Raw genomic sequence first — 26,373 nt, 5'->3', positions numbered from 1 at the left:
TTTCATTGAAACAGAGAGCAGGAGGGGTTTTTAAGGCTGGGCTGAGCAAGTAGAAAAGTCCTGGAGGGGGGCTTCCCTGGTGGCACAGTGGTTGAGAGTCCGCCTGCCGATGCGGGGGACACGGGTTTGTGCCCCGGTCCGGGAGGATCCCATATGCCGTGGAGCGGCTGGGCCCGTGAGCCATGGCCGCTGAGCCTGCGCGTCCGGAGCCTGTGCTCCGCAACGGGAGAGGCCACAACAGTGAGAGGCCCGCGTACAGAAAAGTCCTGGAGAACTTCAAGGGGGAGGTGAACCAGGGGACATGCCCCACACAGTGCAGTGATGTCTGAACTTGCAAATGTATTTCTCTGCTTTCTTCATTGATGATTACATTTCAAAGAGATGGCTCCCAGGTCCTTGAGAAAGGAAAAAAATTAATAAACACAGACTTAGATAATACCAAGGAGAAGAACATTCTTTTCGCCTTTACACCAATGTTTGACTCTGTGAGTCTTGTTCAGCTTGCATCTCCAGAACTTGGCACATAATAAGCACTCAATATATATTTATTGGTTGAATCACAAGGCTGAAGGAGAATTTAATTGCAATTTAGTTTAATTTCAAGCTAGGTTTCTTCCTCCTTTGCAAGTACGGCTGCAAGATGCCTGTATAGCTTCTGGGCTTCTATCTTTCCGGTGTCTGGGTCCTCACTAACTCCTTAGAAGTAGTTTGCTAATTAACAGAAACTTGGAAAGGTATCCCTTGGTGTAACTTTAGTTCTCTGAGTTATGAGATGGCAAGGAAGACCAACCCCTTTATCCTATTTCTTTCCTCTTACTCTAGAAAGCATTCAACACAAGCTAAATAGATTCAAGGTCACAGCACTAGGACACTCGCAGAGGATGGAGAGGTGGCTGGCTGATTCAGGGATTAAGGCTCTTTCACAGTGGTAAGGGATGCACTGAATGCCCGCGTCATAGGCTCCCGGCTTGTGCCTGCTAATTAATTGCCCACTTAACGGGCACCTCTGAGCGTCTTATGAGACATAAAAATAAATGCTCATTTTGGACTCTTAAAAGCCACCTTTGAGGTGTTCCATTACATTATCAGTAATAGTAATTTTTCAGTGGTGATGTTACATAAAACCCCAGCCACTGCCCTTGGAGCTTTCTGTATTAATTCATATCTAATAAACTGTGATCATATCTTTCATTAGAATTGTTACTAAATACATTTCTATTCAGGGCATCTCCCTGAAATGGAAATGTTTCCCTAAAAATTAATTTTCTTGATTCACATGCATAGGCTTATTAATGGGAGCTTAGAATAGACTTATTTTTTCATTTCTCTGGAAGGAATACAAAGAAAGTAATGCTGGTGAATTTGCATCTCACATGATCTCAAATGTGCCAGGACGCACACTCCAGCACATAATTTTGGAGTAAGTGGTATCTCACAGATGCTCAGATTCATGTTAGGAAAATGTCACTAACATTTGCACATGTCTTTACTCTTTACAGAGCATTTTAACCTGACTTTTCTCATCACCTCTCCGCCCCCACACCATAATTCTCCTATGGGACTCGTACTATTACGTTCCCTGATTTAGTGATGAGCAGACTGGGCTCAGAAAGATTAGAAGACCGTGCAGAGTCTTACAGCCAGCAATGGTCCTATTACTGCGGTGCTTAAATAACCCTTCCTGATTGAAGGTCCATCCTTTCATCATGGTTTATCTCTACAATCCCATCCCCTCACCGTCTTCATGATCCACCTTGATGTTCATGTCTGCAGATGCTCTGTGCTCTTACTTGCCTGGAGTACTCTCCCACCTAGCTAACTGTTCATCACATCCTCCAGGTTTCAGCCAGCACCTCTTTCAAAAAGTCTTCCCTGCTGCTCACTACACCAAGGTTGGACCAGTGGTCCATCCACATCAGAGTAGGGACCTTGCCTATCTCCATTTTTTTCATCCTCAATGCTTAATACATCAGAGGGGTTATTTTTTTTTAATTTTTTTTAAAATTTATTAATTTATTTTTTTGGCTGTTTTGGGTCTTCGTTTCTGTGTGAGGGCTTTTCTCTAGTTGTGGCGAGTGGGGGCCACTCTTCATCGCAGTGCGCGGGCCTCTCACTGTCGTGGCCTCTCTTGTTGCGGAGCACAAGCTCCAGACGCTCGGGCTCAGTAGTTGTGGCTCACAGGCCTAGTTGCTCCGCGGCACGTGGGATCTTCCCAGACCAGGGCTCGAACCAGTGTCCCCCGCATTGGCAGGCAGAACCTCAACCACTGTGCCACCAGGGAAGCCCCAGAGGGGTTATTTAATGAAAACTTGTTAAATAACAAATGAGAATAAGTGGTAAAGCCAGGCCTTGGAATCTCTGACCTCAAGTGCAGTCCTGTGGTGACATCCCATTCCCTCTTGTAATTAACAGAACAACAGCAACAATAACAAAGGACTTCTGAAGTGTGATTTCTTCAGAGCGTAATATACAGGCATTGCCTTGGCATAATGCAAAAATAGTAAATTTCAGTGCTGTGGACTCCATTAATTAAGATGTATAATGCTTGGCTAGGGGCTAGTCTGGCTTGTACCTAAAAGAGATTGCTAAGCGCATTATTACATTACCAGAGTGTAAACAAGATCACGGGGGAGGGGGGGGGGGCGGGGGGGCGGGGCCGGGGAATGGCAGAAGATATTTAAGAGGACAAACCGCCTGAAGTCACTTTGGAAGCACCCATTATGAACAAACAATCACCCTGCTAATTACAACTGCTCTGCTAATTACAATTACTGTGCTAATTACAATCTATCCTTATCCGCTCTGAAGGTTCCCTCCAGACTTTTCCGAGTGCTTAGACCTGCGTGAGTTACTGCCCGCGTTTGAGTGTAATGAAATTGCGGTTCCTTAAAAAAATGTCTCTGCTTCAGCTGCCTCCATGATTCCGATAGGCTCCCGACTCTAAGAGAGAGAATGTAGCCAGGGATTTTGAAGACAGAAAATTAAAAACAAAACCAAAAGGAGCGGGGGTTAGGTAGAAAACTGAGAAGAGAAGTGAAACGGACCTGGTTGGTTACTTTTGTTGTTTTAGTACCTTTTGAGGATTCCGGTTACATCTTTAGGTTAACTGGAGAACATTCAAAGTATGCTGTGTATAATTTGTTTTCCTCATAAAATGACCATGCTTGGTATATTCAGAGATGTGAACATTGAGAACAAAATGTTTTTAAAAATGAAGTAGCTATTTTTCTTTCTTCTCTTACTATGATTAGGGAGGGAGATTAGAGAGTCCTTGTTTTAAAATGGATTACAATTCCCTGCTCCCCACAAAAATAAATAAATAAAAAGCATCTTTCACTAGGTCTTCATTTTACTACTTTCCTTCTGTCCCCAATTAAACTAATGAGCGTCGTCGGTATGAGATTTTGGTCTCAGCGCTTAAGAAAAATAAAGCTTCACCCAGACCAATGTCCCCTCCCAAATGGATTTCTCACTGATTTTCTAGGAGTCTGCCTTCCACCTTTGATCTAATGCAGACTGTAGCCCAGCTCTCCACTGGAAAGTACCTTCCACGACATCCAATGATGGCTGGAACTTTAGTGTGGGCAGATGGAGGAGGCCATGATCTGGGCACCCAGCTGCAGCTTCAGGACACTAGAGTTAGGATAGGTGCCTGCCCGATCGGTACTGATGCTCAGTGTTCTTGTACCCTACAGTGAGCCGAGCAGACGAACGGATGCAGAGAACAAATTGTGCTACAATATGCACTAGGGGCCTGTTGGATTGCAGGACAGCATTGTCCGCCCTGGCTGCTGCAAATCCAAAGCCGTCTCTGCACTTGGTCACTCTGAGGGGAGACTCCTCTGGGACACCATGGTGCCCTTGTGCCACTGGACTTGGGACTCAGTTGCTGTTTTCAAACAGGCACATGGAGGGGAAACCATCCTTTTCCATTCTCAGGTCCAACCTGGGCTCACATCTAGCAAAAAGTTCAGTTTAACACTTTGCTATTCAAACTGGTCCTCAGACCCAGGAGTTCATTTGAAATGCAGAGTCTCAGGACTTACCCACAACCCACCGAACCACAGCCTGTATTTTAGCAGGACTTCCTGTATGCATCTGTATGCACGTGAGAGTTTAAGAAGCACTTGTGTATTTCATGTGTATTGAGTTCTGGCTCTAAGCAGAGGTATGGAAAATTCCTACCTCTAGATAGAGGCCTTGTGTACAATGATGATGATGAGCTATTATTTGCTTTCCGGCTCTTTGAGGATCATATGGTTTTAGACCACATGCACATGGCACTTTGGATGCCACACCTCACCTTTCTGAGCTTCAGTTTTCTCATGTAAGAAGTATGACAGGCAGTCTGCTCCGTCCACATGTGTCATGGGAGAAACATCTGCCTATGCCCCTCAGAAACAGACTTTAGAAAGAAAAGAAAAAATAGTTTTACAGTATCAGTCACGTTTAAAGGTGTTGAGGAAATGTACCAGAGGATGTGATGAGTTGATAAGAGGGGGACGAAATCAGGAAAGGTGGAAGGTGAGCTAGACTGATGTGAGGTCCAGAAGGGCCTACAGCTAAACCTTCATTCTGTTTGGATGGACATCCTCTTTGATTGGTCAATGCCACTTCTATGCTCATCATTAAGTATTTTTAATATCACCCTAGAGGTGGTAGATTAATGTTGTTCTGAAACTTTTGGATCTGGGCCCAGGTTATCAAATTCCACATAGCCCACATGAGCATCTAAATGTCACATTGCTAATTAGATGTATTTCACTGCAGGTCATTCAGACGAAGAGGGCTACCCTATAGGACACAGGTGATACAACACATCAGCGAGATTATATCTTTCCAAAGGCTGGGATAAATACTCCCACAAGAAGGTGACCATGGCTGCTGCCCCATCCCACATTGCTGGCTGAGCTGTCCACCTCCAACAGACCCATAGAGCAAGAAGGGCTACATTCCTGTCTCTACCCTGGGCATTTCACCAAAGCAATGTATTCACCAAAACATGTGTTAGTTGGAGGAAGATGGGAGGATGACCATGACTCCAGTCCAGAGATGAGATCTGGGGGAATGCAACAGAATACATCTTCATTAGCCACGTGGATTCTAGAACTACGGGGAGAGGAATACAATTGAAGGAAAAGAAAACAGTGTTTACTGAAAGCCTACTGATCTAGGACCCTTGCTTATTAGACTGTTAAATCCTTACCATAGCTCTTTGAGGATATTTTGGGGTAAAACCCACTTTACAGTTGAAGATCTTGAGGTTCAGAGAGATTAGGGATTTGTCCAAACCCATACAGCTAGGAAATGGCAGATGTGGGATTTGGACCCTGTTACTTCTGATGGTGGCACCCTGACACCTTGTGTTGGGTCACAGCCAAGAATGGGATCAAATTCCTGCAGAATCACACACATAAGGATGGCCTTTGCCTGAGATTCCTCCTTAGTTATTGACTTGGCCACCCGCTATGGTACCAGGATCCTCCCTGTCTGCTGAGAATAGGGATGAAACAGGGGCCAATCTCATTTAATCACCACAACACCACCAGGAAGTGGGTCTTGTTATTATTCCTAATTGAGAGATGAGGAAAGTGAGCTTAATGAGCTAATGTGCCCAAGGTCGGACAACTGGTTAGCGGCAAGTTAGAACTCGGACTCTAGAGCCTCGCATCTTAGACATCAGGCCACTGTATCTCCAAATTGCTGGATAATGTGAACCACCTGGGAATACAGTGGAAATTCACTTTCCCAGGCCCCTTAACTGGGAAAAAAAAAAAAAAAAAAAAAGATTGGTGGGTCTTGGCATAGCCCTAGATGATTCTTACGATCAGGTAAAGTAGGAAAGGCTTCACTAGGCCCCTGGCCATGGCAGTTGAGTAAAAAGAGTGCTGTATTCTAGGTCAGAAGCCCTCAGCCTTTGTCTGAGCTCTGCCCTCACTTTAATATACAGAAGAGACAACAGAAGTCAGAAGGGGGGAATGGCCAAGAGTGGCAGAAGTGGTAGGACAGGAATGAAGAATTTCTGATTCCAGGACCTAAGGTACACTGGACATGTTGGGTTTGACTCCTGTGGACGATGTTAGGAAACCTTAGAACAATGGACACACAGAAAGGAGATTCTTCACAGTCGGCCCAGGAGTCAGGACCCCAGGGAAAACTGCCCCCTGACTCCTGTGATCCAGCCTCCAACTTCTGTCGCTCAACCCACTTCAAAGATCTCACCACTGATCCCCCAGAGAAGGTAGCATGCAGCTGTGCCTCTAGGTGGTTAGTTGAATATTTTGCCAAGAGCTGGAATATTACTACATAGAGAGGCTGGGAATGTCCTTGAAAATCAAAAGCTAATGCTACTTTTGATTGATAATTTCTCCACTACCTGCCTCCTTTGCTTTCTTTTTTACAATAAGATCGTGGTATACTACAAAACACTCAGGCCTAAGAGTTTAGAAAAACAGCTTCCCTGCCTGGCTCTGCTGTTAATTATGGAACCTTGGCTTTGGTGTTACCATCTGTACAGTGTGGGAGTTGGACGCTATTTCCCTAAGCCTTCCAAGTGGATACAGAGAAGACCAATAGACTGGGCGTTGGAGGCCTGCCTTATTTATTTACTAGTTATACGGGATTTTAGGTAATTCACTTAAAAACTGTGAGCCTTGGACATCTCATCTACAAATGGAGGGGGTTGTACAAACTGTTCTCCAAGTTTCTCCCATCTATAAAGTCTATCGTTCCTTGGGATTGAATGAAGGAAACTGACAAGAAGAGAACAGAAGTCTAATTACAGTTCTCAGAGGTGGTGATATGAAGTAGGAGTATCCCGGGAGCCTGGGAGGCACTACTGCTAAATGAGCTTTGTTGTTAGACCCATGTGCCGTCAGTTTCTAGCTGCATGACTGTCAGGCTAGTTAGCCTAACACCTCTGTGCCTCAGTGTGGTAAACAGTATTGATGTCCCACATATTTCTGGGTCTCTGCTTCTCTGCACATAATAGGATTTCGCGTCTCAGCTCAACCCTTGGAGGGGCACCATGACCGTGAGATTTGATGTGACCAATACGATGTGAGCAGAATGAATGTCACCTCTAGGAGGAAGTAATGAGAGTCAAGTTCCTTCCCCACTATGATAGCGTTCACGGAAGCACATGGACGATGATGCTCTGTCAGCCCAAATTCCCAAATACCAGGGTGAACAGAACCACTGTGATTCTGTCCGGAGCACGTGGTATGAGCAACACACACACTTTCCTGTGAAGCCACCGTGGTTTTGACGTTGTGTGTCATCAAGACAAAGCTTAATGCAGTCTGGTTGACACATTCATTTCCTTTTTTGTAAAACCCAGCTGTTAAGAGCTACTTTGCAACAGGTCTTGGAAAGACTAAGTGAGAAAACAAAGTATGTAGTATAGGACCCGGCACATAAAAACATACACACATGATTAAAGTGTAGAAAACAGGGAATGATACAGAAGCAGCGTGTACGATTAACCACGTCCCAGGAAAGCAGCAGAAAAACAGTAGCTTTGGAGCAACTTAATAAGATGTGACTCAGGACCTTCAGCGGGGGAACAAGTGGGTACCACAAGTGAAAGCCAGCTTTCCTTAAATCTTTAAAGAGAATCCTTCTGTCTCACCAGGCGTGGGTTGGTGGTGCCTCATCCTGAATCCCACATCTTACCCAAGACCGTCCTCTTATGCTGTACAACACGCACATCTGATAAGCAAACCAGACTGTCAAGCGCCTTTCTAGCAAATTTTTCATGAGCACCTTACATTCTTTGTAGGTCATTTGTGAAGGCCTATGAGTAAATGTCTGTGGCTGGTAGAAGAGTCTTCTTTTTGATGAGGCTTTTGCAAAATCCACCACTGTATTCGCTCAGCCCCCATTCCCAAGCAGCTTCTCAGTGCAATTTCTGAGACTCCAGGCTCAATAATAGTTTTTTTTTTTTTTTTTTTTTTTTTTTTTTTTTTTTGCAGTACACGGGCCTCTCACCGTTGTGGCCTCTCCCGTTGCGGAGCACAGGCTCCAAATGGGCAGGCTCAGCAGCCATGGCTCACAGGCCCAGCCACTCCACGGCATGTGGGATCCTCCCGGACCGGGGCACGAACCCATGTCCCCTGCATCGGCAGGCGGACTCCCAACCACTGCGCCACCAGGGAAGCCCCTCAATAATAGTTTTTGACCTATATTTATCTAAATCTCTACGATCTATAAGCGAAGTTGACCTTTCCTTCTTATAAAAATGAGGCAGGATGGATAAGGATGGGAGAGGGAGGGAAGTAAAATACAAATGAACAAACAAAACAGCAAATACCACCAACCTCTGATGAGTTTACCTCACTCCAACAGTCTGTGCCAATCCCCCCTTGATCAAGAGTTAAGGGAAGGGAATTCTGAGGGTGATCCTGCATGGGTCATTAAGACCAACACAGTTCACAGGAAGGGATTAGAAACAGCAAAGCCTGACATCATTTACTGCATTTGAGGGCAATTCAGAAGTGAGATCTTTGACTTTTCACATTTGCACAGAACTTGGCATTTTACCAAAGGCTTTTATGTGCATTCATAATCCATCTGAACACAACTCCTACTCCAGAGCTCTCTCCGGGCACCACCCAGTCTCTTAAAACAACCCTTACTCCCTCCTGGGAATAAATTATATTGTGACTTCAGTGTAAACTCTGTGTCCTTCTTTCTCTATCACTTTAGGTCCCTCCTTCAAGCCTTTCATCTTTTCTTTTTTTTTTTTCCTCAATACATATATACATACATGTATATATATACATGTATCTATTCTTTTTCAAATTCTTTTCCCATTTATGTTATCACAGAATATTGGGCAGAGTTCCCTGTGCTATACAGTAGGTCCTTGTTGATTATCTATTTTATATATAGTAGTGTGTATATGTCAATCCCAAACTCCCAATTTATCCCTCTCCCCCTGCCTTTCCCCTTTGTTAACCATAAATTTGTTTTCTAAGTCTGTGAGTCTGTTTCTGTTTTGTAAATAAGTTCATTTTACATATATACAATGGACTATTACTCAGCCATTAAAAAGAATGAAATAATGCCATTTGCAGCACCATGGATAGATGGAGATTATCATACTAAGTGAAGTAAGCCAGACAGAGAAAGACAAATATCATATGGTATTGCTTATATATGGAATCTAAAAAAAACGATACAAGTGAACTTATTTACAGAACAGGACTTTCATCTTTCACTCCTTCCCGACTCCCCTACCTTTCAGCATCTACCTCCTTATCTCTTTAACCCTTGTCACTACTCGGTATCTCTTTAACCCTTTCTGTGCCTGGCGATCCCTCCTTCTGTACTCTGACTCTCAATATCTCCTCCATCCTTGTCTCTCCACATGTCTCAGCTTTGTCCCTCTGACTGCTTCTCCTTATCACTCTCACCCTGCCGCTGTCTTTCTCTGTGTCTCTTACTGTGCTCCACTTCATCTTCCCACACAGTGGATAAGTCCTGGACTCGTCAGCGTCCTAAACGCCTCCACACGTTCCTCTCCCAGAGACAGGCTGCAGCCTACGTGTGGCAACCCGAGGAGATAGCCAGGAATGGGGTCAAGTTCCTGCAGAATCACGTACGTGCAAGTGGGCTTTGCCTAAGATGCCCCCTTCGTTATGAATCTGGCATCCCCAAGACACCTGTGTCGTCACTGTCTGCTGACAGCAGGGATGAAGCAGGTGGTTCGTCTTAGCACACACTAGTATGGGGGTATGGAGAAGTTACATACGTCCCCTGTAACAGAAGCAGAAACCAAGAGAACACTGGTTTGGGAGTCACAAACTCAAACTTCCAGTCTCAGCGGGGCCCCAAATCATGGTGAGCACCGGGCAAGTAATATCCTTTCCTGGGTCTCAGTTTCTCCAGCTATACGATAAGAGGTTAGGTCTGAACTTTGTTAATCTTTAAGTTTGTCCAGCTCAGAGATTTGAAACGTGAGGCTTTTTTTTTTGTTTTTTTTTTGTTTTGGGGTACGCGGGCCTCTCACTGTTGTGGCCTCTCCCGTTGCAGAGCATAGGCTCCAGACGTGCAGGCTCAGCGGCCATGGCTCAGGGGCCCAGGCGCTCCACGGCACGTGGGATCTTCCCGGACCGGGGCACGAACCCGTGTCCCCTGCATCGGCAGGCGGACTCTCAACCACCGCGCCACCAGGGAAGCCCACGTGAGGCTTTTTGGAAGCAGAAATCCAGGTTGCTCTTTCAGAGGTTCAAGAGAAGACATGAGAGGCAGACCTGTCTTCTCTCGGCAGTTGCTAGGTGTGGGGATCCAGCTGGGGGCAGGGGGGAGTACAAAGCAGAGTTGTGACTGTCACACAGCAGATTCTTTAGCTGGGAGAGAGTTTGAAATCCCAGGCCAGGCAGTTGTCAGGAAATGCGGCATATGGGGCTGGTGGGGTGCCTGCTAGCTACTCTGGAGGACTGGACCGGAAATTACTTGCAGGAGGAGAGCAAGGAAGGAGAAGGAGGCGGGAAGTGACAACAGCCTTTGATGCCAAGAACTTTACAGGCCTGCCTTCTGAAACCTGAAGGACAAAGGAGCCGCAGCCTCCCCTTTATCTGGGGCTCAGGAAAGGAGACTTGAAAGAGAAAAATTTAGATTCGTCAGAAGCCATTCGCCTTCCCACAGAGGGAAGTCAATTGCCTTAGCACGTGGCTCCCAGAGGTGACATGGTCTGGGGACAGAAATAATTGCAAAGAAAGTTTAACTGAAGCCAAGGATGAGCGAGCTGAAGTGAAATGGGCTACTCTAATATAATGGTAGTCTGGGGAGTTTCCTACATCTGGAGGCTGTTGTCAAAAGACAACAGTGTGGTCTCTTCACTATACTGCTTTTCCTGAGCAAATCAGGGAAGATCGGCCCTAGCTATTCAGAGACGGCCCAAGATGGAAGGGCTGGGAACAATAAATAGAGTGTTTGAGGCAGAAGGAGGACTCCTGATGGGGCTTAAATTCTGTCTGAGCTTGCAGAGTTCCAGGTCAGCCTTTGAGGAGCCAGGCTCTCCTTACCAACCAGTCTATTGGTAGGGGGAAGGCAAGCATGCTGGACAACCAGGAGATCTGAGTTTATAGGCTAGCTCTGCAATGACTTGCCTTGTGACCTTAGCCAAGTCCCTTCCCCACATGCAAATGAGATCCTGGGATGCCATGAAGTCCCTTCAGGATCTAGCATCTTACTACCCAATTTGTATCCTTCTTTTGGACCAAGCTGATCTTCACACTTGAGAATGGGAACTAGTGCATTTGATCATTTATCACATGCCAGTCACTCTGATAGTTGCTATGAGAAATCAAACTACATAAAACAAGCAATGTTGCCATATTACAGTTACTAGTATCTGATTAAACACTCCTTTTTAAAGATGAGGCAGTAGGACTATGCTTGTCACGGATGGGGCCAGGATTTGGAGCTGGGTCTATCTGGAGATTTTTTTTCCTGTCCCTCCCACTCCCCTCGCTTATCAATATATCTGGGCTTCTGCATGCTCCTTCCTGGACAGGAAAATGCCTTTATAGCTCTTATCTCTCCCAAGAGGCACTGTTCTTTGCCATCACTTCAAACTCCAGTTCATAAACCTCATCCTTTATGAAGCACTTTCTCATTCCTTCTAATTCCTTTCAAAAGTCTTCGTATGGGAACTCTGAAAACCACTGGCATCATTTGGAACATTTCTTTGCAAATTAAGTGTTCACATATTTGTTTTCTAATTGAGTGTGTGTCTTCTTGCAAACTTGTAAATTCCTTTCTTGAAGGCCAGGGACAATTAATGTTTTCCTTTGGATTCCATGCAGCATTATTCTATCCATCATGGTACTCAACACAGGGTTTCATAGACTATTAAAACTATAGAAAATCAGGACTGTAGAATATTAGAATTAAAAGTACCTCATCCAGATTGCCCTTAAATTGCTCCGAAGTAGCATTGGCCTTGGCTTGCGCATCTGGGAGTTGGAGGACTCGACTCCGCCATTAAATTGCTATGTGGCTGCCAGTACTTCTATCACCCTTGAATCCTCCCTCAACCTTACCCTTTGCCTGCAACTGTTCCCTGGCCCTTGTCCATTATACCCTTCAAATATCTCCCCAAATCCCCTTTCTCAATTGTGTTCCCATCATCCTGGTTGAAGCCACTAACATTCTCAAGTAGCTTCCACAACAGACACCTAATTGACCCCATTCCACTGTCTTCCTTTCCACCCTCATTGCAATCTACTTCCGCACAGCTACCATGAAGTCAAAACATACAATGCAATCATGACATATTCCCCTCTTTTAACCATCTAAGAGTTCTCCTCTTTCCTATTAGAATAAAGACTTTGCCTGCAAGACGCCCATAATCTGTCACTGCTTACCCCTCTGGCTTCACATCCCATATTTACTTAGCTTTAACCACACCACATTCTTCCTCTCCTGAAACCAACCAAGTTCTTTTCCTCCTTAGAATATCTGTCTCTGCTTGAAACCTTTTACAATGCTAGCTCCAACTCATCTTCCAGGTATTAGTTAAATAACACTTCCTCTGCAAGGTAGACTGTGAGCCTTACTGTTTCCTAATCCAATAGATGTACTCCTCCTCCACCACACACACACTCTACTCCAACTAAATTAGATCCCACTGTTAACTGATTACCTGGAACATTGCATCTTTACTTCATAATTCCTGCCACAAATTAAGTACTTAAGATTACACACACACCACCCACCCACACACACACACACACTATATCTAAGCACCACAGGGTCTGAAGCATGGTACCTGGGACATAGCAGGTGCTCAAAGAGCATGTGATAACTACATAGATGAACAGTTTTATGGAATTCACGTTTTCATTCTAGTTCTATAAAATGGGAAGTGATAAGGTATGTTGGATTAGAAGATAAGAGCAGGGCTTTGGAGTCAGCCAGATATACATCTGAATCCTCACTACCCCTCTCAGTAGATGGTGACTTTGAGAAAGTCAGTTTACCTCTCTGGTGTTGACTTTTCAACTGTAAAATGGAGGCCATGGTATCTCAAAGGGTTTTCATTGTGAAGCTAAAATGGTACTCCCCTGGCTCTTTTACTTCCTATAAGGGGGATTTGGGAAAGTCACTTAACACTGCCACTTCTCATCTGTATAAAGGGGATGGCAACAGCCTCTGCTTCACGGGGCCATTGTGAGGATGACATTAAATTAAGGAATGGAAAGTGCTTCGAATGCCCACAGCATGCGCTAAATTCGTGTTAGTGGTTATTATTATTTTTAAAATACTTACCAAAGAGCTTGACATATAGAGTATTTCCTGATAAATAGTAGCCACTCCTACTACAATCACAATTATTATTATTATTTTTACAATTATTATTAGTGAGATGACAGGATGAAGACGAGGATGATTCTAACGGTGATGTTTCTTACCAGTTCTGACTTTTGTTGACATGACCTCAAATGGTAGGGAGAACCCTTCTTTGTGATAATATCCTATTACATTTTTATGCAAAACTGTCTCAAAGTATAGTTGTTTTTTTTTAAGATAATCATTTCTTATACACGGAACAGTTCTCCTCATGCTGCTACCATCTTATGGCTTTCAGATTTTGAGGCATGAATAAATCCCACCTAAGGCCTTTCTTCTCCAGATAGAACAGCCCCAGTTTCTTCAACTCTCCCAAGAAGACATTCAGAAGTACAATGCATGTCTAATCTTCATAAAATTTGGCCAACCCAGTCCCTCTGTTTATTCTTATGTGAGAGTAGTCTCAATCTTTTAATTTCACATGTACCCCTGTATTTGTTAACAGGGAAAGAGGTCTTTGACATACTGATGAGCAAAAAAAGCAATTCCTAAACAGCTTTACTGAGAGTTGGCATGTTTATGTGTTTGTGTGGTGTGTGTGTGTGTGTGTGTGTGTGTGTGTGTGTGTGTGTGTGTGTGTGTGTACACTGATACACAGATAGAGAGGGAAAGAGAGAGAGAGGTGTTTTGAGAATGTTCAAGAAAATGTTAATTCTGGCTATTTCTGGGTGATGGAAAATTTATTTTCTCGTTCATTAAATGTCTTTCTTTTTGAACTGCCTGAATAGCCTACATAAGATACTTATTTTTAATAGACGGAAAGATTAATCACATTAGAAATTCCATTAACTGTACTTACAGGATGATTTAAGATTGAATTGCAAATATGTGGATAGAGTTAGAAAATGGGAGGGTGGGATAAATAAAGGATAGGTGAATGGAAAAAGAACTTCAGGGAATGGACTTTGCTGACTGCTGATACTTCATGCACAGGCATTAGTGATTTGGGGGAGATGCTGACCAGTGTAATAGACCTCTATCCCATGGTGCCCATGGCTTCCTCCCCCTGCCCAGATTTTGGGTCAGTGACTTGACGAGTGAAGTGCAGGTGTCTGTCCCATACCTAAAGGTCATCTGGAAGACTTGGCCTTGGTTCACATGCTGCGTCCGGTTGTTGTAACCATGTAGCATCTCTCCAAAGAGGGTGTTGTTGAACTTGGAATCAGGTTTGAGGCACTTGGGGCCCTCGCAGACATCTGAGAGCATTAGGCAGGATTTTCCATCAGGAGCCAGCTTGAACTCCTCCACACAACTGCATGATAAAACAGGGCCAAGAGTTAGCTCGCATGCTGAATGCCCCCATCGGGGGTGACCTAAAATCAAGGCCTCCTTTGCCTGCAAAACAGGTCAGAATTTAGGAATGCATACAGCTATTCTGGCTGGAATCTATCTAGGGCACAGGTGTCTAGAGAGAAGCACATTAATCCTGCAAATTGGTAAATTCAAGGAAAGTCATCTGTGACATTTTGGAGGAGTTGAGGGGGACGTCAGAGAGCACATCCATACACAAAGCAAATTTAAAAACTGTTTTCCATGAACACACAAACCTTAAAAAGCACGAGAGACCAATTCACAGGGAATTACCAACTAGCTTCTCAAACCAGAACCTATTTCCAGTGTATCTGCTGGCCAAGGTTGAAGACCGTAGCAAAAACAAGGTTTTTATTGCCCTTGTAGCTCAGAGGTGATCCTTCCAGGACCATGGACAGCACATGGGGGAGTGGGCAGGGGGGCAGCAGCCACAGCTTCTGTTCAATTAGCAATGTTAGCAGCCTCTGTTGGTCTCTAACTACCTAATCCTGACAGCGGAAGGGCCCTTGACACGCCTTTGAAACTGGGATGGGCTCCACGATGGCCCAAACAGGCATGTGAATGGGGTGTGGAAAAAATATTTGCAATTTGGGATGTTTACAGTGGGAAAGAAATCTCTTAGAGAGGCATGGGGGGAAAAGAGAAAGCAGAGGTCCTAGCCTATGAGAAAATCAATTCAGAAACTGAAATTCTGTGAATGTCTATCTGTTCATGGTCCTTTGCTAGGCACTGAGGGTAGGGTGCACATAAGAAATAAGACATACAAGAGAACAGGTTGAACGATTGAAGATAGCTGTAAAATGTCATCTTTGTTCCTTGTGACATATGTGAACCAGGCAAGTCACTTTACATCTTTGGTCTCCAGTTTCCTCATCTGTAAAAGGGGGTAGACACTACTATCCTACATTAATCCACTAGGCTGCTGTGAGGTTCCATGATACACTGACTGCATAAACAGTTAGAAATTGAAGTGTACTTAACAAAATAAATATAGAGAGGTTGTAATGGTGGCGATGGTGGTATTTACTTATTGAGCATATGCTACTGACTAGGCACTTTGTATGTTTATTTTCTAACCACGAAAAAGGTAGTATCATCATTCCTGCTTTACAGAGAGCAACAGGAAGAGCCATGAAATAAAGCATGTCACACCACGAGTTAGTGGCAAAGCTGGCGTTCAGTATCAGGGCTGTCTAGCAACAAAGGTAACTTTTCCCTCACTTGTCTTTTCCAAATACAGTTGTCCTTATTTGCATCACATGACCCTGGTTACACTATGCTAATTGGAGTCAGCAGAAAGTAGTCAGTCTCCTATCGGCCTTTCTCCCATGGGATGAAGTGAAGATCTATTGAATCTGACTGCAAAAAGGCTCATGTGGGAGAAGGGAGGGGCTCTGTGACATGGTTTGGGAAGAAAGTGTACCCAGTCTGCAGGAACCACTAGCTGATGCTAGAGACACAGAACCCAACTGAAGGCAGGAAGTAGGCAGGCAGAGCTGAAAACATGACCCAAGATCACTCCTATTGAAAACTCAGGAACACCTTACGTCTGAAGCAGGCTGTCACTCTGTCCTTGTTTTCCTCTAATTCCCAGTGTATTGCATAGGTGCACCGACTGTCTTTCCAATGTTTACATGCTCCTGCCCAAAGTACAGTGGAAAGTTCTTGGAAGGAGGGCTATCTTGGTACCTTGGTCAAGTCTATCCTGTCTTCTTTTTGCATCTATTAAATACATGCAACTCTCCCTTCATAAAGTTGCAGTACAGATAATGTGAGTTATATAAATGTGCAGAGTATATGGTAAGTTCTCAATAAAGTATAGTTCCATCCATTTATTCCAAAAGGTTCCTAGCAAATACGAGAAATGATATACTGGGTAGAGCTCACCCTCTTCTCTCTCTCCCTCCCCCCACCCGCCTCTCTCACACATACACATACATACACACACACACACGTGTACACCTATGAATGAATACATTGTTGTTGTAAAAGATTAGATAGTATCAAAGTCTATAGAGTAAAACAGAGAAGTTCTTCATTTCTCACTCCACTCCACACATATCCTTACTTCCTGTTCCAGCGGTCATCATTGTTAATAATTATGTATTCTTGTAGGGATTTTTACTGCATTTAGAGATCTACTATATATATATTACACTTTTTATAATATAATATATTATTTTAATATCATATATATTTTAAAATTATAATTTTTCATAAACTCATAAACAGAATTACCCTATACATTGTTGTGAGATATGCATTTGTACCTAATTTCTTGGAGATCTTTTCAAATCAGTATACATACAGATCAATCTTCTTAATGACTGTTTGGCATTGTGCAGTATGAATGCACCATAATGATTTTACCTAATCTTTATTGATGGGCATTTTGGTTGTTTATAGCTGTTTGTTATTACAAATGGTGCCACAGTGAAGAATTTTGCACATATATCACTATGCATGTGTGTGTTTCTATAAAACAGATTTTTGTTTTTTACCGTCTTTAGTGGAGCATAATTGCTTTACAATGGTGTGTCAGTTTCTGCTTTATAACAAAGTGAATCAGCTATACATATACATACATCCCCATATCTCCTCCCTCTTGCCTCTCCCTCCCACCCTCCCTATCCCAGCTCTCTAGGTGGTCACAAAGCACCGAGCTGATCTCCCTGTGCTATGCGGCTGCTTCCCACTAGCTATCTATTTTACGTTTGGTAGTGTACATATGTCCATGCCACTCTCTCACTTTGTCCCAGCTTACCTTTCCCCCTCCCTGTGTCCTCAAGTCCATTCTCTATGTCTGCGTCTTTATTCCTGTCCTGTTCCTAGGTTCTTCAGAACCTTTTTTTTTTTTATTCCATATATATGTGTTAGTATACAGTATTTATTTTTCTCTTTCTGACTTACTTCACTCTGTATGACAGACTCTAGGTCCATCCACCTCACTACACATAACTCAATTTAGTTTCTTTTTATGGCTGAGTAATATTCCATTGTATATATGTGCCACACCTTCTTTATCCATTCATCTGTCGATGGTCACTTAGGTTGCTTCCATGTCCTGGCTATTGTAAATAGAGCTGCAATGAACATTGTGGTACATGACTCTTTTTGAATTATGGTGTTCTCAGGGTATATGCCCAGTAGTGGGATTGCTGGGTCATATGGTAGTTCTACTTTTAGTTTTTTGAGGAACCTCCATACTGTTCTCCATAGTGGCTGTATCAATTTACATTCTTACCAACAGTGCAAGAGGGTTCCCTTTTCTCCACACCCTCTCCAGCATTTATTGTTTGTAGATTTTTTTGATGATGGCCATTCTGACTGGTGTGAGGTGATACCTCACTGTAGCTTTGATCTGCATTTCTCTAATTATGAGTGATGTTGAGCATCCTTTCATATGTTTGTTGGCAGTCTGTATATCTTCTCTGGAGAAATGTCTATTTAGGTCTCTGCCCATTTTTGGATTGGGTTGTTTGTTTTTTGATATTGAGCTGCATGAGCTGCTTGTAAATTTTGGAGATTAATCCTTTGTCAGTTGCTTCATTTGCAAATATTTTGTCCCATTCTGGAGGGTGTCTTTTCTGGAGGAACCTTCCAAAAGGTTCCTAGCAAATACGTCTAGGAACGTTTGTCTTTTCATCTTGTTTATGTTCTCCTTTGCTGTGCAAAAGCTTTGAAGTTTCCTTAGGTCCCATTTGTTTATTTTTGTTTTTATTTCCATTTCTCTAGGAGGTGGGTCTAAAAGGGTCTTTCTGTGATTTATGTCATAGAGTGTTCTGCCTATGCTTTCCTCTGAGAGTTTGATAGTGTCTGGCCTTACATTTAGGTCTTTAATCCATTTTGAGTTTATTTTTTAGAAAACAGATTCTTAAAAGAGGGATTGCTAGATCAATGTTTTATGAATTTTTAAATTTTGATAGATCTACTAAATGGCTATCTGTAGAGGCACTGCCAGTTTACAATCCTATCACTGATGAATGACAGAACTCATTTCTCCACATCTGTCACGTTCATTATTGCCAATCTGGGATGTCAAAAATTCATCATTTTTGTTTGGTTTTGCATTTCCCTGATTACTGGTGAGGTTCATCTTTTCATGCCATGGTCATTTGTATTTCTCATTATCCATCCATGTTTTGTGAGACTTGTCTTTTTCCTTATTGGTTTGTATATGTTTTGCACATTTTCTCAGTAATTATCTTTCACCTTCCAAAATTTCTTCCAGTCTGTACTTGCATTTTAATATTGCTTTTGATGTCTTATAACCTCTTTATCCTGGTTCTTTATTGCTTTTGAATTTTGTGTGATGCTTAGGAAGCCACAAAGATGCTAAAAAAACCCAATCTTTCTTTATATTCTTGTAGTATTTATATAGTTTTTTCATCTTTGGTTATTTAATCTGTGTGGCATTTATTTTTGTGCATGGTGGGAGTGGTTATTTTAACTTAATTATTTTTAAAATGGGTAGATGAGTATCTGAAGGAGCCATCCCTTCCCTAAGTAGTTTGAAATGCCTTTTTGTCATGTATTAAATCCTTATATGTACCACATATACATAGTTGGAAATTTTATTTAATTATCTATATATTCCTGCAATAATTCAGCACTATTTTCATTAATAGAGTTTTATGGCATGTTTTGAATGTAGCAAGGTAAGTCTTCTCCCTGTCAAGAACACTAATTTCCTATTTCAAAATTTCCTCACTGTTCTTACTCATTTTTCCCTTCAGATAAAGTTTAGAGGTGTTTTGTCAAATTTCATGTAAAACTTTAGTGGAATTTTGGGTTGTCTAAATTGAATTTGTAGACTAAATGGGGGAAAGTTGTTCATTTTTTTTTCCTGTAAGACATACGCATTGAGAGTCAACTCTGTGCTGAGCACCGTTGACAACTGTGGCAGAGATGATATCTTATGTTCACCACACTGGATCCTCTTTGTGGACACCCTGTAGACTACGCATCTAAGCTGCCTTTGCAGTTGGGTTTAAGGGACCATGTGAAGGGATTCTGAGAGATGGAATCTGTGTTGCTGTGATATAAGTCATTGCAGATCCAGCCCTTACAAACATGTTGCATGACTCTCAAGCTCTCTCTTCCCTTGCTATGGCAAGCTTGGAGATCACGTGTTCCAGATCAATACTGCAGGATGGAAGAATGCTGCCTCAATTACAATGGACCTTGTGTGAACCAGAAATCAACTTTTGTGTACAATCTCCTGGTTTGGGAGGCTTCACTTGTTACAGCAACATAGCCTATCTATCTTATCCTGGCTGATTGATACAGCATCTTTACAGTTCGGAGTCTTCTAATTCTGAAACATAGTTTGCATCTCCATTTAGCAAGTGTTCTTTTAAAACCTTCACTGAAGTTTTAGACTTTAGGTCATAAAAATATTGCACATATCTGGTGGGGGTTTATTCATAGGTATTTATGCAATGCACTATGGTAGAGGTTACAAGCAGGTGCTTAGGATCCAGACCACAATAGTCCAAATCCAGATTCCACCATTTTTTGCTGTGTGACCCTGGACAAAATGCTTAACCTCTCTGTACTTCCTTTGCTTATCTATGAAGAAGTTCCCACCGCACAGAGCCACTGTGAGGATTAAATGAGTTGTGTCTGAAATATAGCGTGCACAAGGATATAGTAGAGTGACAGCTTCTATTATTACAGTATTTTCCACTTGAGGAATATGATCAGTTTTCACATTTGTTTTCCCTTATGTTTTCTAGTTAGTTATTGCTGATATTGAGGAAAGTTATTCTTGATTTTTGAAAGTTGATTTTTCATCCTACCACAGAAGGAGCCCGTCAGTTCTAATACATCAACCAGATGAATGAGTATATATTTGGCCAGTTTGGGTATTCAGGTTATGCTAGGATTATGGAATAAATTAGAAAACTGTCCTTTATTTTCTTTCTCTGGATCAGTTTACATAAGATAGAGGTTCTCCGTTCCTTGATGATTTGGTAAGACCTGCATATAAAATCACCTGGGCTTGATGTCTTCTTTTTAATTGTAGACATTTAGCTCTCTTATCACTTTATAATATTTGGCTATTTAGATTTTCTACAGCATCATGACTCAAACTTGGTAATTTATATTTTCTAAGGAAATAATGCATTTTATCAAGACTTTTAAATTTATTGGCATAAATTTGCACACAGTCTTCTCATTAAATTTGTTTTATCTTCTGTGCTTCTATGGTTATGCCCCTAGCTCATTACTAATGTGTTTGTGTTCTCTCTCTCTCCTTCGAAGAAGCTTTTGCATTTTATTGGCAAGGCTCCTTTTTTTTTCTATTTCATTTATTTCAGCTTTTACTTGTATTAATTCCTTCCTGCTGCTCTCTCTGAGTTTGTTTTATAACTCTTTTTCTGGCTTCTGGAGTTGAATGTTTCATTTGTTTATTTTCGGTCTTTCTTTCTTCTTAGTAAATGTCATGGAGCTTCTGACTACTGCTTTGCCTCTATTCCATGAGTCTGATATGCAGCTTTCCAGCTCCTGCTCATTGCTAAAGAGGTGATCATTTAAGTTTGATTTTATTTACCCAAGTGTTATTTAGAAGGTTGCTTTTTGTAATTCCCAAATATATAGATTCATATGCTAGACAGATTGCTGCTAATATCTAATATTATCACATTCTAGTCTGAGAATGTAGCTTGTATAATTTCTACTTTGGTGAATTTATTGACATTCCAGGCCCCCTTACCTAAAGGAGGCACAAAATGTCAAGTTCAGATTCTGGATCTAATTAAAGCTGTGATCAAATAGAGGCTGTACCACTTCCCAGCTGTGTGACCCTGATCAAGTCTGTTAACTACCCTAGGCCTCAGTGTCGTTATCGATGAAATGGGGATAATAATAATCCTTATCATAGGGCTGATGTGAGAATTAGAGGTAACTTACATAAAGGATAAAATAGTATCTATGATGTAGTGGCCAATTAACGCATCAGCTACTGTGATGGCGATGGTTACCGTTACTGTGATTATGCTAGTATTACCTATGATTGCTGCTTAATCTATTAGCCAATTTACACTTCCCAGGGAATGTACATTTACTTCCAGTGGTTCTCAGATCTTAGCTGCTGGCCTCTTTCTAGATCCAGATTTCTTAAAGCCAACAGAGTTACCCTTTTCTGATTTTTTTTTTTTTGCGGTCCGCGGGCCTCTCACTGTTGTGGCCTCTCCCGTTGCGGAGCACAGGCTCCGGATGCGCAGGCTCAGCGGCCATGGCTTACGGGCCCAGCCGCTCCGCGGCATGTGGGATCTTCCCGGACCGGGGCACTAACCCGCGTCCCCCCGCATCGGCAGGCGGACTCTCAACCACTGCGCCACCAGGGAAGCCCTAAGTTAAGAATTTTGAGATGGGACAATTATTCTGGATTACCTGGGTGGACTCAATGTAATCAAAAGGGTCCTTATAGGAGCATATGAGGTAGAGAAGAGTGACAGGATCAGAGAAGGAGATATAACTTGGAAGCAGAGGAAAGAGATACACAGACAAGCAGACACAGAGACTATGTCTCCGGCCTTGAAGTTCTGCCGATGCCTAGATTTTAGAACTTCTGCCCTCCAGAACCATAAAATAGTAAATATGTATTGTTTTAAGGTACTAAGTTCGTGGCAATGCATTGCGGAAGCACTAGGAAACTAATATACAAGGAGTTTACACAAGGAGCTGTTGCTCCCATTTTCAGATGAGAAAACTGAAGTTTAGAGAAGTGAAGTGACTTGCCCATGGAGATATACCTTGGCAATAGTGGTGCTAGGAATTAAACCTGGAGTTCCTGTTTCAAGAAGTGTGTACGTGAATGTGTGTGTATGACTTTAGCCACATTACAACTGTAGGTGCACATGGTGATTTTCTTTTGCCTGGGGGTGAGAAAAGACTGTGGCTCAGCACGAGAGGAAGGAAGGGAGATAAAAGGCCGGGTTCGCTTAGTAAGACCCTTAGAGATGTAGGGGGAGAGAGAGGGAGAGGGAGAGAGCGAGAGCGAGAGAGAGAGAGCGAGAGAGAGCGAGAGAGAGAGAGAGAGAGAGAGAGAGAGAGCGAGAGAACCCATAAATGCAAATGATCCTTTGAGTTTTAAAACGTGAGCAACTCTTTCCCCCAGGACACCTCAGGGTACAGGATGGTTTATGCAAAGGTCTATTTAGTTGTTGGTTTCTATTTTTCTCTTTAATCTTATTTTTGTACCATGCGACATAATCATACAGCTCCTTTAGAACATTCTGTCGTCTGGGAGATTTTCTTACAGAAATTCTAAAGAGTGTAGGCTCACAGGAAACCAGCCAAGATCTGCATGAAACTATATTTATACATATGCCAAAATGAAAAACATAAAATAAAATAAGTACAGAGATACAAACTGGGCATTTTAGCTGAAGGCAGTGAATGTGTTACCCTGAACACACCCATCACATTACAGAGAATAGTAGAATTGGATGGGGATTCAGAACCCGTACCACAAAATCTTATACATTTTTAGCCAAGAGCATGTTTTATTTAATCCTTACAGCAATGTCATGAGATGGGTACTTTCATTCTGACATTGCCACCAAGGACCCTGAGGTTTGGCATTTTAAATCCCTTGACCAAGATCACACAAGCGCTTTGGAAAAGCCAGGACCTGGACTTGGATCTTCTTCCTCCAAATCTAGGGCTCCTTCCACTTTAGCACAAATGACTGCTTCCAATCTGCTTGTTCTTCAAAAAAACGGAAACTGGGGCCTAAGAGAAATGGCATTTACACACATTCTCAAGGCAGGGTATTTAGTTATTTATTCACGTATTTACCTGCGCATTCATTCATTCATTCCTCAATGGCTATAGAATCAATACAATTATGTAATGACATGCATAGACTAGAAACTTTTTTGTAAATGGGGAAGGGAATCAAATCCCAGAAAAAACAAAAAAAGAATAGAGCAAAGTTAAGGGTAAGAAGAGCTCAAGAAACTACATACCACATGGACTTGGACTAAGGTTAGGGATGAATCTTAGCATCTACCACCAAGGCAAGAGAGAAGCAGGCGTTTTCTCAGCTTTGCTGTTCCTGACACCTGTAAGAAATCCTACTCTGGGGTCAATCAGGACCAGGGCCCTCTGTGACCTAGCAGTTAAGGCCTTCAGCCACATGGACCCCACTAATGTTTCTCATGAAAGTTCTCAGGACTGTCCCAACATTGACCAGCATGAAGATTAGTAAAACTCTTGTCAGAGTGGCCTACGTCTACAGGTTTCACTCAAGGGAAAAAATTAGAGTTTCTAGAAAAGCCATTTTGAAGGTAACATACTCAAGAGTATTCTTCAGAAAAGAAGGAAGGAGAGGAAAAGGAAGGGAAGGGAAGGGAATGCCATGGAGAACCTTGGGCTCAATTATATAAAATATTTTATCTACTCTAAGACCCTCAACACCTATAAGAAACACTAGCATTTCACCTAACACTAAGAAAGAAAAAAACAATTTTTAATTAAACTCTGTCAAACCATCGATAGTAAAATACATCCTAACTTCAAAAATGTTAAAATGTGGAAAAATCTGGGCACATTAGAACCAACAAAATATGATATGTTTGAGCACTGCAGGACTTAGAGCTTTTATTATCCTCAGGTGCCCTGTGAACCTTCAAGAGGTAGTTCTAGAGGGCAGACTTTCCATATGGGCTTGACCACTGGAACGTCCCTTTTTCTGTCTTTGAGCATCTCATGGAACTAATGTTTCACAGGACCCACATATGAAAACACCTGTCTGAATGAATGGCTGGACTTTGCGTGCTTCCATCAGTTGTCTGTGAATATGTCTCGCACCTGAGCTCTTGCAAATGTTTCAAACAGCTGAGAGTGCAAGGTTGTACTTTTGTGACAAGAAGCTGGCCAGTGCACGTTCTATGTCCACTCTGAGCGGTAAAGCCCCATCTTTCCATCAGCAGTCGGAGAGGTCAGAGGTCAGGCCTAGCCTAAAATTTGAAACTACAACCAAAACAAGTGCGTGAGTGAATATCCCCCATACCTCTGCAACTAGTTACTGACAACGAAAGTTAAAAATCACTGTCTGCATTCTCTAGGTCAGTGTTTTCCATTATTGGAGCCAACTTCAGCTTTGGCAATGAAAATAAGAGGCTTCCAGTTAACAATGCTATTAAACACATGTATTTATCTCCTCTCCCTCCTAAAATCACATAAAAATGACATTAAACAGATAGCCTAGCAAGGACTATTGAGGCTGGATGTGCTCTTTGAGTCCATATTTTTACATACATTTTCACTGCACTTTAAAGTAAATTATATTTAAGTATATTCAATATATTCAGATTAGAATAGAGTAGTCTGGGACATCTCCTATCCCAATTTCACCTCCTCACTGGCTGTGAGACCCTTCTGGGCCTCAGTTTTCTCCTCTAAATGACGTGAGAAAGACTGAAACTTCAAAACTGTTGATGGCATTGTTCACTACTTCTTACATAGGTATATATAGGAAATATCTCTCTTAGCAAATTATGTCAGGAAAAGGAGTACATCCTCTGGAAAACAAAACAAAGCAAAGCGAAAAACCCAAAACTGCAAACTTCCTCTTCTCAAGCAAGGACAATTCTATAATCCACCACTTTTTTTCCTGCTTACTTTGGTTGCCAAGACAAACAGCGCTAAATCTATCTCACGTTGAGTAATTCTCCCATTTCAGGCTCCTGAAACCATTTTCTCCCTTTCCCTTTCTCTCCTTACAAATGGCCCTGATCCGTCCTGTCATATCTTTATATTATCCATTTTTTATAGGTTGGATTCATGTGGATAATATTAACTTCTCTTGGAAGAATGCGCGGTATATGCTGTAAACACATGTACAAATGAAACAAACTTGGTTGCTAGGTAACTTGTGTAGGTCTTGGAGAGAAGAAATGCTTCCTCACCCGTAAGATTCATTCTAAATGTTTCATCTTAGTATACAATGACCTTTTCAACCTATCTCAAATCCACCTGCTTCTCTTATACTGTTACGTGTAGTCTATCAACATCAATCAGGACCAAGTGAGGCTCAAACATCTGTCCTCAGAGTCCACTTTGCCCCTGGTGGGCAAGGACTTGTACTCCATGCTTCTTTGCATTCTTATCGCCCCACAAAAGACCAGGCACAGAGTTGGGGCAGCAAATCTTAGGTGGATGAATTAATTCGACAGTTATGGCTTTGAAAAAGTCCTTGGGCAAGCAGTGATAACGGGGACACACAGGTGATTAAGACCTAGTCCCTGCTCATGAGGAGTTTGCAGTGTGACAAGGACCAGACAGGAAAGCAGGTAAGTCAACACAGCAGTGGGGCTGCGACAGTGAGAAGCATGGGGTGGGGGGCTGTGTAACTCCAGAGAAAGGATGCTTTACTCAGTTTTGAGGAACTTGACCTGACTAGGGCTGGCAACCAGAACAGCCAGCCAGCGGTCCAGTCTGCAAGAGGTGTCAAGATTTCACTGGGATAAATTAGAATTGGAGACAAAATGTCAATGGCCCTTCCCTGGTAAGAAGGCCCTATGGGTAGAAAAGAAAAAACAAAAAAAAACAAACTAACATAAGACAAGAAAAACAGTCTTTCCTATAAATATTAAGATTTGATAAATATTAAGCCAACATTTAAATGGTATCCATTTGAAAGGGCAAGGCATTATATACCCAGCTCCACGGTAACTACACATCTCACTT

General features: G+C 42.4%; 1 protein-coding gene across 1 annotated transcript in view; it reads right to left on the bottom strand.

Annotated features, from left to right (window-relative positions):
- Window positions 1–26,373, bottom strand: part of ASTN2 (astrotactin 2) — a 915,753-nt gene that overhangs the window by 298,887 nt on the left and 590,493 nt on the right. Inside the window, exon 13 of the mRNA XM_032635679.1 lies at window positions 14,423–14,611. Coding sequence (XP_032491570.1) covers window positions 14,423–14,611 — 189 coding nt within the window. The remainder of the gene's footprint in view (window positions 1–14,422; window positions 14,612–26,373) is intronic.

Source organism: Phocoena sinus, chromosome 6, assembly GCF_008692025.1.
Source record: "Phocoena sinus isolate mPhoSin1 chromosome 6, mPhoSin1.pri, whole genome shotgun sequence".
Classification (NCBI taxonomy): Eukaryota; Metazoa; Chordata; class Mammalia; order Artiodactyla; family Phocoenidae; genus Phocoena; species Phocoena sinus.
Note: the sequence above shows the minus strand (reverse complement) of the source record. Positions and strands in the feature narration are given on the sequence as shown.